At 32.5% G+C, this 16,832-nt stretch overlaps 1 protein-coding gene across 1 annotated transcript in view; it reads right to left on the bottom strand.

The window, feature by feature from the left end:
* Positions 1–3,888: 3,888 nt before the first annotated feature.
* CHMP2B (charged multivesicular body protein 2B) overlaps positions 3,889–16,832 on the bottom strand; it is a 29,859-nt gene continuing 16,915 nt past the window's right edge. The window contains exons 3-6 of the mRNA XM_030860966.2: positions 12,966–13,160; positions 9,131–9,233; positions 5,791–5,897; positions 3,889–5,586 (exon numbers count right to left, since the gene is read on the bottom strand). Of these exons, the coding sequence (XP_030716826.1) occupies positions 5,476–5,586; positions 5,791–5,897; positions 9,131–9,233; positions 12,966–13,160 (516 nt within the window). The 3' untranslated portion in view covers positions 3,889–5,475. The remainder of the gene's footprint in view (positions 5,587–5,790; positions 5,898–9,130; positions 9,234–12,965; positions 13,161–16,832) is intronic.

Below are 16,832 nucleotides of genomic sequence, written 5' to 3'. Positions count from 1 at the left end.
TTGCATTTAGGAATAAATCTTAGAAGTGACACCATTGAAGTTAACATTTAGGGCATAGAGCCCAAAGAAGTGTTTCAAAAGAAATTTGTAGAAATATTGTTATGTTCTTTTTATTCTTCCCAGACATTAGCTTTTTTGATGTTTAGCTTTAGAAAACATGCTTTATTGATTCTTGAGCCCCACACTGCTATTTCTGTAAGCTGTAAAAGTGCAAGGAAGATGTCTGGCTTGTTTGCTGTTGTTTCTCCAGTGTCTGGGAAAGCCTGTGCTCACAAGGGGCATGCAGTCTTTGTTAAATGAACAAAGGGGTGTGCTCTTAACAATGGCTACAAACTTGAATGGAGTCTAATTTAATAACATAACTTATTTTTGAAATCTCACAACCTAGAAAATCATCTGGGGTCCTATCAGAAAAGATGATCATTTTTTATGTAATTGGTTAGAATATGATTTATTATTAATAAAAAAGTTTACTATATTGAGCTTTTCAATTCAGAGAGTTGTACCTTGAGGGACATATTTATTTAATTTATAAGAATGTGCACTGTACGGCACAGGGAATATAGCCACTATTTTATAATAATTTTAAATGGAGTATAATCTGTAAAAATATTGAATCGCTATGTTGTACACCTGAAATTAACATAATATTGTAAATCAACTATACTTCAATTTAAAAATAGAATGCATTTCTTTAAAACTTGTAGGCAGAAGTAGACTGTAATGTGATAGCACTATCAAATAATGACTTTGTTTTGCATTTTGAATGTCAATCTGCTGGCAATGTTTATCTAACTTATTTTATGGAACAATTAGACTAAATTTTTTTATTTAGAATGCTTACTAAATAAACTATACTGTCCTGTCTCTTGCTTTTTATAATATTAATAAAGACCAAGCATTATACAGGTCATAATCTATGTAGATTATGTTTGTGCACATATAATCAGCATTAACTGGATGGCTAGAAACTTTGATATATCATGAACAACAAAAAAAATTAGTTTTCATGGGATTGACATATATACAGATATGTATAGATAACTAATGAGAACCTGCTGTATAGCACAGGGAACTCTACTTCATGTCGCTGTATGGTAGACACTAACACAACATTGTAAAACAACTATACCCCAATAATTAAAAAGAAAGAGTTTTCAGTGGCCTGATCATCCATGCTTAAGCACACACCTAGCACCCAGGAGGTGTTAAATAATATATATAACTGTATATTTAATATATTATATATATATATTTACTATATATATATAAAGGTTTTTCTTATTTGAGAGTAAATTCCAAATTATTCAGCTATGTGGATTTACAAGTACTTTCTCTTGATAATTCACCTGCTTAAAGCATACATTAGCTGGGGGGAGTGATTCTTTAGTTTGTAAAAGGCAGGGCAAAATGTACGTACATATGTACACACCTAAAAATACATATATGCATGCCTTTGAAACTTTCAAATAGAAGCAAATGTGATGCAATATAAATCTAGAATAGTTTTTGCACTTAAAATCCAGACATTTTGCACTTAAAATATGAAACTGCTGGGAATGTTTTATCTGACATTATATAGCAAAAAGCATGTATACATGCTTAGTCATCATTACAGATGTATGTTTAGATCATATTATCAGACATTCATTTTGAAGGTCATTCTTTGCAACTTTAGATACAATTAGCATTGGAAACCAATTTTTCTCCCTAAAAATATTTTGAATCAATACTTAATATTGAAATAGCAATTCCTTAGTTATTTAGCTATTCATTGGTTGTAAATGCACTGGTATTTGCTATTAACTCATTTGTATAAATGAGTTTTGAGACTATATTTTCTAACTATATTGATAGAATTTTAACAGATACTGGCCTTTTTAAAAAATAGAAAATGGTTAATGTTATTTAGAATCCTAAACTGCAATTAAACAAATGACAAATGTGATTTGCTGTGCCGTATCTACATGTTCATACATTTGGGAATAAACGTCAAAAGCTGACTTTAGCCACACAGGCTTTCCAGCTCATGTTTTTGCGAGCTCTTCTGTGGTAAATCTTCAGGAATTCAGTAGAGTTCCACTAAAATGGGAAGATCTGTCACTTAGCTATTGGTATACTTAATTTTACCCTGTAGAGGTGGTCGAGAAACTCATTCATGTAATTTACCTTTCCATATCTAATGGTGGAAGTATTTATTTGTTAAAGGAAACATTTTCAGTGTTTGGGGACAGAGGGGGGTGTGTGTGTGTGTGTGTGTGTGTGTGTGTGTGTGTGTGTGTGTGTGTGTGTGTGTGTGTGTGTGTGTGTGTGTGTGTGTGTGTGTGTGTGTGTGTGTGTGTGTGTGTGTGTGTGTGTGTGTGTGTGTGTGTGTGTGTGTGTGTGTGTGTGTGTGTGTGTGTGTGTGTGTGTAGTGCGTTTTCAGGCTCTTAGAGGGGATGGCTTGTGGGGGAGGAGGAAGTGTGTGTGCTGTTCCAATTGCAGGGTACCTCAAATCAGACTTCAGGATCCTCAGGCTTCAATCCAATTGACTCTTGAAGGAACTAAGTTACAGGAATGGTCTTAAATACCTTTATGGGACTCAGCTTCTACAGAAAGGAAATTGGAAAAGATCTATTTTTTTGTAGCTGCAAAACCCTATTCATGTAGAGTAATGGCATCAAAGGAGAAAGTCATCACAGGTCTCTTTTCAGATCTGCACATACACTATTTTAACATGGGAGTGTCTGAAATAGGAGTACATGTTTAAATTGGGCCCACTGGGATCAGGCTAGAAGTGTCGCTACTGGGCTAGTAAGGAATGCACATGTGGCCAAGGGGCAAGGGCAGGCTTCTCCTAAAGGCATCCATTACAAAGAATAAAATACACATCACTGTGCAGGTCAAATAACATAAAGCTCACAGGCTACTAGATTCCCCACTCTGGTCTACAAGGTCACTTATCTTTTAAAAAAAAATTTTAAATTTATTTTATTGAAGTATAGTTGATTTTCAATATTGTGTTAATTTCCTGAGCCCATTTCCACTATCCCTGCCATGACCAGGTGCTCCTCTCAGAGCACAGAGTACAGTCTGTGCAACACAGTCATGCGACAGATGGTCATTTTATGTTTTCTAAGTTGCGTATTGACATTTTTGTACCACATTCTACTTCTCTGAGACTCAGCAATCTCCTCCATCCATGACTTTTACATCCAGTAATAGAATAGGACATTGGGCTGCATCCCTTTCAGTAACAGAGAAATTGCTATACTCCTCTGCTCTTTCTACTGGCAAACTTTTGTTTGACTACAGCTGTTAAAGAAATCCTTTTGCCAAAAGTAGGAAATCAGGGAAATCAAGTTTAAAAAAAAAAAATCAGTATTTTCATTAAACTCGGTGTGTAAGAACCCTTGTTTCCTAATCTTAAGGGTCTAAAAGGAAATTTTATTTTTAGCAAAGGATAGTGTAACATTACAAATTTATAGTGACTGTTTGTGAAAACTGCCACTAGAGCATTTTATAAATGTAGCCAAATCAGAATGACTCTACTTTTTCCTTTGGATCCCAAAGTCTTCTGTGGCATCCATTTTTGACTGAAATTTAAAAAATAAGCTCTAAGACCTATCTGTTTAAAAATGGTTATCCCCTGGAAGTTCTAAGAAAGAAACTGTCAAATAAATGTCATGTAAAACCACCAATTCTTACTTACTCTATTCACAGACATCAGTCTTGTAACAGCTGCTAATTCTTAAAAAGATAATTATTGCTAAAATGTAAGTAGCAGAGTTATCTAATTTTTCCTTCCAAGAAAGTAATAAAAATCAGTCTTTTGAAAAATTACCAGATATGCATAAAACGTTTAACTTTAGCAGAAACCAAAAATAGAATTAAAGGAAAAAAAAAGCATAACAGCAATAAACCTTTATTGGGATTTTTTTTTTAACAAAATAATTTTAAAAACAAAACCCCCCACATGTAAACAAGAAAGTAAACAAGAAAGTTAGTTAGCATTATTATGTACATCCAAGAATCAAAACAAGTTCTGGGTTAACATTCCATAATCCAGTAAAATGTTTTGACCCATCAATGTTCAGGGTAACTGCATTTAATATTATCAATAACGGAATCTTATCTTTGAACATTATAAAATGGTTTATGGATTATAAACTGGAAAGTTTAGGTTTTTGTTTTTCTCACCAATCCATATGCCACATGTCTACTAGTCCTAAAATGTATTGATGTTGTCCATATTAGTCCAAAATATCCATTATCCGAAATTAACCAGGTTACACCTATCTGATCTCCTCCAGAAGAGTTTTTATGGTGGGATGTGCTAGAACCCATATATGACAACATCATTTTTCAAAGCTAACCTAATTCTAAATTCTAACTAATCTGCCACTTCTTCACTTATTCTCACTTTCTATCCATACATTAAATACCATAGCAACTTTACCTTAAAAAATGCAGCTAATACATTAATACACATTCAGGCAGTAATTTCTGACAAAGTTATAGTTTATTTACCAAGAAAAAATGCTAATTTTTAAAATTTAGGTTGAGTACTGTCATAGTAGTGTTATTCAACTGAGAATGATGGCTTCAATTTAGAGGGTTCAGTGTACACATTAATACAGTTCAAAACTAAGGAGATTAAATTATAACTCATATGGAGAAAATCTAAGTTCTTGGAAGAAAGATCAAAATATATTGTTTTATTACTAAAAAATGTTATTAATTCAGTGTCTCTTTTTGCTAATTATATTTAATTCACTTTTATAAGCTTTACAAAAAAGAGCCTGGATAATTTTTGTAAAAGGCTTCAGTTTGAGTTTAAAATGTAATTCTTTTCTGTCAGTTAAAATGATTTAAAGATGTGCACAATATGTTTGTGCTATTTAAGGCAGGTGCCAAGCACATTTTGAAAGGTAAGAAACTTACCAACTAGAATGTTCTCCCAAAGGAAAAAAAAAGAAAAGAAAAGCTCATAACAGTTTTTGTTTAAGACAGATGTTTAAATAGCACTCTTCGTTTAGGTAATTTAAAAATAATTTGGCAGGTAAACCACCTATGGTCATAACACATATCGCTTACAAAGGACAAGTTAACAGATACAGAATTAATGATATACTTTTAATATTTTTACAGGTCTCTTTAAGCTGGTGCCTAGTGGCTTTAACAAGATTTGTATTCAGTGAAAAAGATTTAGAACATAAACTACGCTAAGTAATGAATATAATTTCTCTATGCCATGCAGAAGTCAACATTTACACATCATCACTCCTAAACAGTTTTAATTAAAATCCAAACTGTTCCCATTTTTGCATCATTGTCATTCTTTGGCAAAAGATTCAAAACAGCCATGGGTTAGGAAACAACTGTTTACTCATGGTCTTCATTTTTGCAAAATAAATGTGTTTTGTAAAAGAAATCTGCACTGTGCCTGGTTTATACTAAATAATTATAATAGGCAAAATATAATGGCTTTTTTGATTAATCTACTCCTAAAGCTTTGAGTTGCCGTTCAATCTCTTCATCGGAGATTGTAGCCTTTGAAGTAGAGGCAGATGGTAAGCTTCGGGCTGCTGATGGAGCTTTGGCCATCTATATTAAAGAGAGAAAAAGAGAAAAAATGTGTATTATCAAACTTTTGGGATAGGACATAAAGGATGTGCTGCAAACCGGTGTAATTTACTTTTCAAACAAATATTAAAAATATGCAACCTAACATAAAGGAAAACTTAAAACAATTAAGTGACACAAATGATAGAGAAAATATTTCCAACTGAGAGAATAAGACATTCATACCTTTCCAGAGATTTCAATTCCAATTTCATCAAGAACTTGATTCACAATATCTTGGCTTTCTTCTTCATCATCAGAGCCATCAAAGATGTCATCAAGTGTGTCATTGACTTGAGAGGAGGGGAGGAAACAAAGCAGTTACTTTCAAACAGATTTCAGGTTAGGTTTATATTTTTAGAAAAAGGCCCAACTATGTAATTTACACAGTACAAATAAAATTTATGAATAGATGGAGAAAAGTAAAGATCTTAGGTAGTTTACACTTAAGTAGAACAGAAAAAAAAATAAAGTTTGTGATAAATGGAAAGGTAAATGATTATAAAGCTTCAAAGGGAAGAGAGTATATCCACCTGGGGGGAAGTAAAATGTGAGATGGTCCTTGAAGAACACATAGGATTTAACCAAACAGAGATAGCGTAGTGTGAGCAAAGACAATAGGGAATATATATAAGAAAGAGTAAGTTCCTCTGTTTATTTAAGATGTATAAATGGAAAATGGTTGAGAAGGAAAGAATTAAAGCAACTGGCCTGTGATCATTACTAACATGATCACCGGGGAATGCCCCCAGAGAAAGGAAGACAAGTAACCTAGTCTGATCTCTCTGTAAGCACACTGCGAATTGGGCTCCTGGTAAACAGACTAATATTTGCTAGCAAGAGAGTCCTTGTTTATGGAATGCTCCTAGCAGGCTGTTTTTGCTTTGGTATTGCTATAGCTACTATCTATGGGTTTATATCCATGACTCCCTAGAAAATAACATAAAAGGTAGGTGACCATCTGAGGTATAAATTTAATATATTTCCTAAAATGCTCTTTTCAACATGAGATGATAAGCAAACCTATTGGACACATCATCTCTTATGCTAGGTCAAAGAGCTTATGTCTGATATGGAAAGAAAAGATTTGGAGAGTCATTTGGGACGTCCACCACTCTCCTTGTTTTGCATGTACATCTTAATAGCTTATATCCTTGACATTGCTACTAAAGCTTGATATTGGTTAAGATCTCTGATTTGTATGAGCACGGTTTGATAATTTAATTTTTTGTGTTAGTTTAATAGTATAAAGTCAATTGGAAAAAGCTAAACAGCTAAAGGCCAGAAAAGTGGAATATCATCTCCGAAGAAGTCAAATGAATGTTAAGACTTTAATTACAATCTCAATTCTTCCACTTATTACCTGTGCAACTTTGGGGGAAGTCATTTTACCTCTCTGAGCCTCAGTATTCGCACTGACAAAATAAAGGGGCTTGACCTGAATATTGTTTCAGGTCAATATTGATTTATAATGTAGGATTTTATTTTGTAGTCAGAAAGAAGCCACTGTGGGAATATGATCAGCACACTCAGAGGTAAGCTTCTAGAAAAATAATTTAGCAGTGATACTCAGATTATAGTGAAGTAACAAGGGAGGTGGGGAGTCCAGGTCAGAGTTTATAAGGGCCTGAATGCAAAACGACTTGCAGAAAAAATGAAAGAAAAGGATGGAGGAGAAACACCAGAATGGTGTAATCAGGATGTAATAAAAATTTCCCAAAGATCTTGTTTCCAAAATCTAAATGTGAACAAGCGTTGGAGCAACACTGTACAATATAAATTCTAATTGGACAAAGACATGTCCATTTAAACCTTGAATTTATCTTTGGGTGAAAATACTAATGTTAAAATACCTTACTGAAAAAACAAGTAACCACCAATAACTACTATTCTTTCAGACTCACTTTCAAATTACTAAAACACAAACAAGAATTGTGACAGATACAAGTTTTAAGTACAAGCTTATGATTCTCTTCATTATAGCTTAATGGAATAGTTAATCCCTCTGTTAAGATCTGCTCACACCTGTGTCACCACTGGAGTCCACATAAACATATTAGATACCGTGATCATTATATAAAAGACAATTCCCTCAGTCATTAAAAATTCACTAATGATGTCTTCGAAAAATTATATTTTTAAAAGTAAAGGTTCAAAGTAAAAACTAAAGTAAACAATTTTTGGAACTATCAAAGATACATGTACAGTATCATTAAACCTTAGAAGGAAAATAGATACTCTGAAATAGAATACTAGAACAAAGGTAAATTTAGTAATCCTAGTAATTTAATTAGATACTATTTTATGCAATAAATGCCATTAAATTAAAATGCTAGCAGATAAGCAGAACTAAACTGGCATATCCCGACATAGTTGTAAAACAATTAGAAAATATCTTTGCGAAATAATGATGCCAGCTTTGACATATCATACAAATAATGATTCAATGTTGATCAGGGTGTTGTGAAGGGTCACTCATTTATTATCGGTGAAATAAAGATGGGTATAGTCCTTCTGGAAAAAGTCTGGCAGTATGAATCAAAAGCTTTATAAAAGTTAATACTCTAAGAACATTGAAGAAATTCAAAGAAACATATTTATCAAAGGATTATCAAATACATTGAACATTTTAAAACAATCTTATTGACCAATGTAAGAATGGTTCAATAAATTAGGGTATATTGATGTTACATAATATTAAAGCCATTAAAAAAATAGACTTCAGAGAAAATTCAAGGTAATGAGTACATGTTTATGTTATACTACTGTTTTTTAAAGGCAAGGTAAGATTCAAAATTGTCCATGGTATATTATCTCATTTTATAAGATATGGAGAAATATAGGAAAGACATATACAATGTTAACCCTAACTATATCTGGGTGGTGTGATGATAAATTTTTTTTATAGCTTTGTTCATTTTATTCCTCATATTTCCACCACAGCCTGTAGTTTATACTCAAAAAGAAGAAAATTAAATATTAAATTTAGACTCTGGAAAGGGAAAAAGAAAAAAGAAAGAACTCCGTTATCTCTACCTCCAATATAAATAGATTTTCTATAGCATGAAATATATACATTAAATTTATATATAGATAGATATACATTAGATATTCTATAGTATGAAAAAATAAAAATATATCTTCTATATATATTTACAGATCTTCTATAGTATGAAAGAATCAACACAACTCTTAAACTATCTAACTTATACCAGGAAGAGTTATTTTATTCACAAGTTGGTTTCGGTCCTCTAATCAACAAAGTAAGACTGCTGAGGCCAATATGGCATAGAAGTATGGCATCACATATTTTATATTTTTCCTTCAGTTAAATGTTAATAGAATTTTGAGCCTTATATAAAAATACAATGAAATTACAATATAGTCATCTATCTAGAAGGGAGCTGTATCATTTCTTTTCTCATCATTTGTGCCTTCGTGGATGAGAATATGAGGTTGCTAGTAAATAAACTTGCTAATTCAAAGAGAAAAACCTGTAAATTTCATTACAAGTTATTAAACTTACTCATTTCTTCAGTCATTTCCATTTTCATGTTTTCCTTCTGGAAATTCTGCATTGTTTGTAATGTCTTTTGTGGATCCATCTTCTTGTTAACTGCCTGCATTGTCTAAATATATGAAAAGATTCACGTTAGCTACATAATTATGAAAATTTTACTATGGAGTAAGTCCAAAGGGAGCACATCAATAAAAGGCAGGTTTCTTAAAGATATTCTACCATAATCAAACATAATAGCGTTAGTATTCTAGAAAAAAAATGAAATGCTCATTTGGAAACCATCTGCTTAACATCTATATAATAAAGACAACTACGAAAAACCTCATCTGAACAGTAGGCAAAAAATTATATAATAAAAAACACTGGGGCTTCCCTGGTGGCGCAGTGGTTGAGAGTCCGCTTGCCGATGCAGGGGACACGGTTTTGTGCCCCGGTCCGGGAAGATCCCACATGCCGCGGAGTGGCTAGGCCCGTGAACCATGGCCGCTGAGCCTGCGCGTCCGGAGGCTGTGCTCCGCAACGGGAGAGGCCCGCGTACCGCAAAAAAAAAAAAACACTGACAACATAAAATCCACTGCTATTCAAATGGGAAAACTACATTTGCCTATAATGTGGCAAGCAGGTAATGTCTAAATTAAAAAGAATTGTTTAATTTTTTCAAAAAATTTCAAAAGTTTTAATGTCTAAATTAAAGGATATACTAGCATACATATTTAACCTATTAATTCATTTTAAACCATGATTTCAAGAAATGTTCAAAACATTGAGTTTTGCAAAAATACATGAAAAGAATTCTCTTACATTTTATATTCACAACTACTTTTGTTGAAAGAAATTAATGCCACCTAGTAAGGCCAAAATATTTTATATATTATTATTATATATGTGTCTGTGTATATATTATATGTGTGTATTATATGAAATATGTCAGTTTCAAAGATACAAAGCAAACACAGTCTTTTATGCATGCTGCAGCCAAAGTAATCTTTGCAAGTATGACACTGTACTCCCCCAACCCCCACCAGCCCACACATACCTAACTCTCCAGTGGCTTTGCATTGCTTTTAGTATTAAAAGCCAAATTCCATAATTGACCTGTGATACCAAGCACCATCTGAACTCTGATTAACAAGCCAGTCTCATTCTACACCACTGTCCTCTAGACACACTGATCTAACATTTCCTTAAATGTGCTATGTTTCCTCCTGCCACAGGACCTTTGCATATACTGTCCCTCACCTGGAATGCTCTTCTTTATTTGCTTTCACTATCAATACTTCAGATTTCAGTTTACATACAACTTCCTTAGGGAAGTAGTCCCTGACACCCTAGGTTAGAACAGATACCCCTGTTAAATCCTACTCACTATAGATTAAAATTTTATTTATTGGTGTAAATTACATTACTTTACTCGCAAATTACATTACTGTTACAAAAATATACTAAAAACAACAAGGATGCTGACAGTGATAATAGAGCAGCTGATGCCTATATATATTAGCTTTCTGTGTGCCAGGCACTGTTCTAAGCACTTTACGTACAATATTTAAAGTTAATTGACATTTAAACCTAACAAGTCTTTATGTGCTAGGTATTACCATTTCCCCTCCATTACAAATGGAAAATGAAGGTATAGGAAGGTGAAATAGCTTGCTAAGGTCACATAGCTACCAAGTGAGATCTGAACCCAAGTAATCTGACTCCAAAGCTTATGTTTTTAATCACTGCACTAAACTACATCTCAAACAGGCTGCCTTTTAAATAGACTTTAACCTATTACAGGTTAAGCCCTTGCCTGGTTTTGCTTTCCATTTCATCTCCATCACTTATTATAATTCCTACTTAGGGGACCTAAACAAATATTTCCTGAATTAATAAATTTCTGAGAAATTTAAGTGAAAACTAATTCATACATTGCTATATGGCAGGACCACATTAGGTACCTTTTCCTCCCCTGTCACCTGCAGAAAATTGCAAAATGAGTAGTCTTCCTCCTCAACATTATTGAAATGTTATCCAGTCCAGGTGTGTGATCTTCAGATATGACCTTTTCCTCAAATTAGACAGACATTTAGTTCTGTCAATTTGGTAAAACCAAAAAAGGAAAAAAAAGTTTTTGCCTTTAACTGTGTTTTTCACTGTAAGATGACTAAGATTCCTAGAGAGTAAAAACTAACAGAACGAAGGTATATTGAAATATTCTGTTTTTTTAAGGAACAAATGTGCCACTGTACATAAGATAGGCACATTCTATTTTCATGTGTTCTGCAGTCTAAAAGGCAATTATACTTGATCCTCATTATTTCTGGATTCCTTAGTTTTGAATTTGCCTACTCATTAAAATATATTTGTAACAAGTCAACACTTGCAGTACTTTTGTGCTCACTTGTGGACATGCGCAGAGCTGCAAAACATCTGAGTCACCCAACACACGTTTCCAGCTTTGTTCAAGCAAGGTGACACTCTGCCATCTTGACTCAGCACTAATACTGTAAATTAGTGTTTTCTTTGCGGTTTATTTTGTGCCTTTGGTTGGTTGAGGGTTAAAATGTACTGAAGTGTGGTCTAGCGTTTCTAAGTGCAAGAAGCCTGTGACGTGCCTTGGATCAAATGTGGAAAAATTGGAAAAAATACAAATGTGGAAAAAATACATTTGTTAGATAAGCTTTTTTCAGGCATGAGTTACAGTGCTACTGACCATGAGTTCAATGTTAATGATCAACTATGATAAGTAAGGTGTCTTTCAACAGAAACATATAAAACAGGGTTAGGTATAGACTGGTTGACAAAAATTGTGATCCAAGGCTCACAGGAACCTAAGCCTGCATTTCCCCTAGGAGCAATGGTTTGATATTCCCTAATTCAGTATTCCTGACTTTATAGAACATAACTACTGCAAATAATGAGAATCAACTGTTATGTATTATTTTCCTAATATAAACCTGTACTTTCTCTCCTCTGTAACTTTTCTTCCTTTTGCTCTTCACATTCATATTCTTTCTTCCCTTTATTTAAAGCCTATTGATATTTAAGACGTAGGTCTTCTGCAAAGTCTTTCAGATCAAGTATGATTGCCTTTTAAACTGCAGAACACATGGAAATAGAATGTGTCCATCTTATGTACAGTAAGTACTATTCAGGGATCTGTGCAGTTTACTGAAACCTAGCACAGACTGATGTATAGTGAGTTTCCTTGTCAGACACATCTTAACCTCCTCCCATCTCCGACTGAACTATATAAGATCTGTGAGGGCAGAGCCTTTGTCTGGAATTTATGATTTCTCACAATTCTTAATATACATCAAAGAGCTCATTACTTATTAAATGTCTGAAAGGCTCACAGTCCTTTAAGGTCTATAGTAAAAACACTAATTTTTTTAATGTAAAGACTGTAAGTTAAACTTAAGTTCCTGATAAAAATTAACTGATAACTTCTTCTCACGATACTCATGTGTCCTTCTGACATATTCATGAAAATGAATCAAGAGAAAATTATTATTCAAATTATTATACCAAAACTTACGGCATAATGAAATAAGGCCAAAAATCTTAAAATGATGTTTTAAGTCAATTTTAAAAATTTAGAAGCTACATATAATCTTGCAACAGTGGAACTGCCCTGGAACAAAAATTTTTATATTAAAACAAATCAATAAAAAAATCTAGAAATATTTATCTGGATTATGTAGTATTATAACTCATTTTATTAAAAATTAGAAAGATTCTGTAACACATATATATCAGAGGGTGCTTTAAATTTAATTTGAATCTAATCTGAATACTGACATTTAAATATCTCAGATAAAATCATAAAGCTATGGATATAAAGGTTCCCACTTACTTTTGCTGTAGTAGACATTGCTCCTGCCATCTTCATCTGGGAGTTCATCACTTTTGTTTGTGTGGACATAGACGTGACTTTTGAACTTACAGCAAAAGTTCTTGTTTTCTGTTTCCTTAGATGTACAAGCTGTTTGGCTAAAACTCTGCAAGCTTCTTTATTACCAATCTTGGCCATTTTCTTAATTTCTAATTCCTAAGAGAGGGGAACAAAATCATTAAGGGGAAGTCCTCAATGATTTAAGAAGAATAGACTGAACATATACAGTATACCATTTCACCCTGATTATGAAAAAAGAAAGAGGCTAGTATAAAGTCACAGAAATAGTAATATGAGAGGGAAATTTATTCTACATGTCTACATGGAAAAGAGAGAACTAGTACCTTCATCCAGAAATACAAAACAAGTCTACAAAACAGTACTCACATAAAGCCCAGAAGAGAATTTAAAAACTCAACCCAAAAGCAGGTAGGAAAAAAGGGAAAAAAAAAAAAAATCAAACAAAGAGTTGGTAGGAGATAGCAAAATAGAAGACCACAGTGGTATATTTAAAGCTAGTAATATAGACAATTATGTTAGGTGAAAAGATCCGTCTCCATCTCAAATAAAAGGCAGACTGTTATATTAGATAAGAACATAAAGGCAATTATATGCTATCTCAAGAAACCAAATTTAATTACCAAAACAAAGCTAAATAGAGCTAGGTAAAAGGATAGAAGAATATATTCTATATAAATACTTACTAAAATCTGGAAATTTGGAGTGGTTACATTAACCAGATCAAAAAAACTTAACTTACCAGAATAAAAAGGGGCATTTCAATAATAATAAAGGAATTAATACATAAAGGTGTCAAAACAATCCTAAATGTGTACGCACCTAAAACAGTACTTCCAAATTTATGAAGCAAAAACTGATAGAACTGAAAGGCATAACAGACAAATACATAACTAGGATGAGGGGTATCAACAGCTCCTTTCTTAAGTATATTGCTGTACTTGTTAGGACAAGTGGACAGAAAATCTGTAATGATACAGAAGATTTACAAAAACACTATCACCAACTTGACCTAAGCAACATTTACTAAAAGCTCCATCGCCAACAGCAGAATACTCACTCTTTGCAAGTGTACACTAAAAATAAAAATCACCAAAATATACCATATTCTGTAACAGAAAACAAGGCTCAACAAATATAAAAGGATTGAAATCATATGAGGTATGATCTCTAACTACAGTAAAATTAAACTAGAAAGCAGTAAGAAAAATATGAAAGGAAAAACAGAAGCAGATATCAAACAATGTGGTTTGAAATAAGTCATGGGTTAAAGAAAAAAATCAGAGGGGAAATGAGATAATATTTTAAATTAATAAAATGAAAATGCCCCATATCAAAACGTGTGAGCTGCAGTTTAAAAAAAATTCTTAGAAACGTATAGCATTAGAGCTTACATTAAAAAAATGAATATCTCGTCGGCTTCAAAATAGAGAAAGTAGAAAGAAGAGCAAATAAAACATAAAGTAAACAAAAGGAAGGAAATAATATAAACAAGAAATGTATGAACTAGGAAAGAAAAAAATACAGAAAATTAATGAGATCAAAGGCTGTTTTTTTACAGGAAATTGATCAAATTGATAAACCACTAGCCAGTCAGAAGAGGGAAAAAAACTGAGACAGACAGAGAGAACACACAAACGATAAATATTGGGAATGTAAAGGGAGGCATCACTTTATATCCTAAAGATGTTAAAGAATAATAAAAAATATTATAAACACGATGTCATTACCTTTTAAAATTTAGTAGAAATGGACAAATTACTTGACAGATACACACTACCAAATCTCATTCAGAAAGGTAGATAGCGTGATCCATTCTATATCTATTTTCTAAAAATTGAAAATTTTAGAATTTAAAAATCTATCCACAAAGATAGATTTTTGTGTAGCTTAAAATCTATCCACAAAGAAAACTTCACTCCCAATGGCTTTACTGATGAAACCTATCAAACATTTAAGAAAGAAATACACAAACCCTTCCAGTAAATGAAACAGTAAGGCGCACTTGCCAATTCATGCTTTAAGGTCAGCAGTACTCTGACGTCAAAACCACATAAAGACACTATACAAAAAGATAACTACAAATTAACAGCTTTTATGAACAGAGATGCTAATATTCTTATGAAAATTTCAGCAAATAGAAATAAAAGTATTTTTAAAAAATTCATCATTACCAACGAAGTTTATCCCAGTAGCAAAAGCTTGATTCAGCTTTGGAATTCAACTTTGGAATTCATCAATGACATAATTCACTATACTAACAGACTAAAGAAGAAGAACTACATAATCATCATCTCAACAGATGCAAAAAAAAAAAAAAAAAAAGCAGCACTTGACAAAATTAATTCCTGATAAAAACTCTCAACAAACTAGATACAAAAGGAACTTCCTCAACCTGAGAAAGGGCCTCTACAAAAAGCCTACAGTTAATATCATACTTAATGATGAAAGACTGAATGTCTTCCCCTAAAATCAGTAAAAAGAGGTTATAAACCACTTTTAACATTGGAAGTCCTGGCCAGTGTAATAAGGTATAAAAAAAAAAAAGCATTAAGATTGAAAAGGAAGATGAAAAATTTTATTTACACAGATGACATGACTGTCTATGTAGAAAGAGATAATAAAATAGAACAGAATCCACAAACAGGTTACTAGAATAAGTGAGTTTAGGAAGGTTACAGGATAAAAGATCAATATACAAAAAAATGAATGTATTTCTAAATACCAGCAACACAAAATCAGAAATCTGATGAAAGAAGCACAGGATTAGTATAATTACAAGTACAAATACTGCTGAGAAAAATTTTAATCTAAATAAATAGAGAGATATAGCATGCTCATGGGTTGAAAGATTAACATTGTTAAGATGCCAAATTGGTTCAATGTAATCCCAATCAAAATCTGATCCTTTTTTGTAGAAATTGACAAATTTACTTTAAAGTTCATAGGGAAATACAAAGCACCTAAAATAGCCAAAACAATTTTAAAAAGAAGCACAAAACTTAAGGGTTAATGCTATACAACTTTAAGACTTAATTATTAAGTGTTAGTAAAAACAGTGTGGTATTGGCTTAAAAATAGTTATATAGTAAAGCAATTATACTCTAATAAAGATGTTAAAAAAAAAAGAACAGTCATATAGGTCAATGGAAGAGCATAGAGTCAAGAATGAGGCCCACGTGTATTTGAACAAATGATTTTCCGCAAAGATGACAAGGTATTTGAATAGGGAAAGATGTCACCAACAAATGATGATGGAGCAACTGAATATCCAAATGCAAAACATGAACCTCTACCCTGACCTGACAACACAGTAAAATTTAATTCAGTAAGATTCACAGTCCTAAATGTAAGAACTGAAATTATAATACTTCTAGAAGAAAATCTCAGAGAAAATATTAGTGACTTAGGGTTAAGCAAAGATTTCTTAGATAGGACACTAAAAGTACTAAATCACAGAAGAAAAAAAATAAATAAATTTCACTTGATCAAAATAAAAATCTTCTGTTCCTCAAAAGACACTCTTAGGGAAATGAAGGACCAAGCCAAGAACTGGAAAAAATAACTGCAAGACATATATTCAATAAAGCACTTGCACTCAGAATATATAAAGAACTCTCACAACTAAATAATTAGAAAACTTGATGAAAAAAATAGGTAAAATATTTCAATAGACACTTTGGCAAAGAAAATATTTAAATGGTGAACAGGCACATGAAAAGATGCTGAACATCATTAGTGATTAGGGAAATGCAATTTAAAATGACAATCTACTAAACACCACTAGAATGGCTAAAATATGAAGACTGT

The sequence above is a fragment of the Globicephala melas genome, chromosome 4 (assembly GCF_963455315.2).
Source record: "Globicephala melas chromosome 4, mGloMel1.2, whole genome shotgun sequence".
In the NCBI taxonomy this organism is placed as follows: Eukaryota; Metazoa; Chordata; class Mammalia; order Artiodactyla; family Delphinidae; genus Globicephala; species Globicephala melas.
This window is presented reverse-complemented; position numbering and strand designations above follow the sequence as displayed.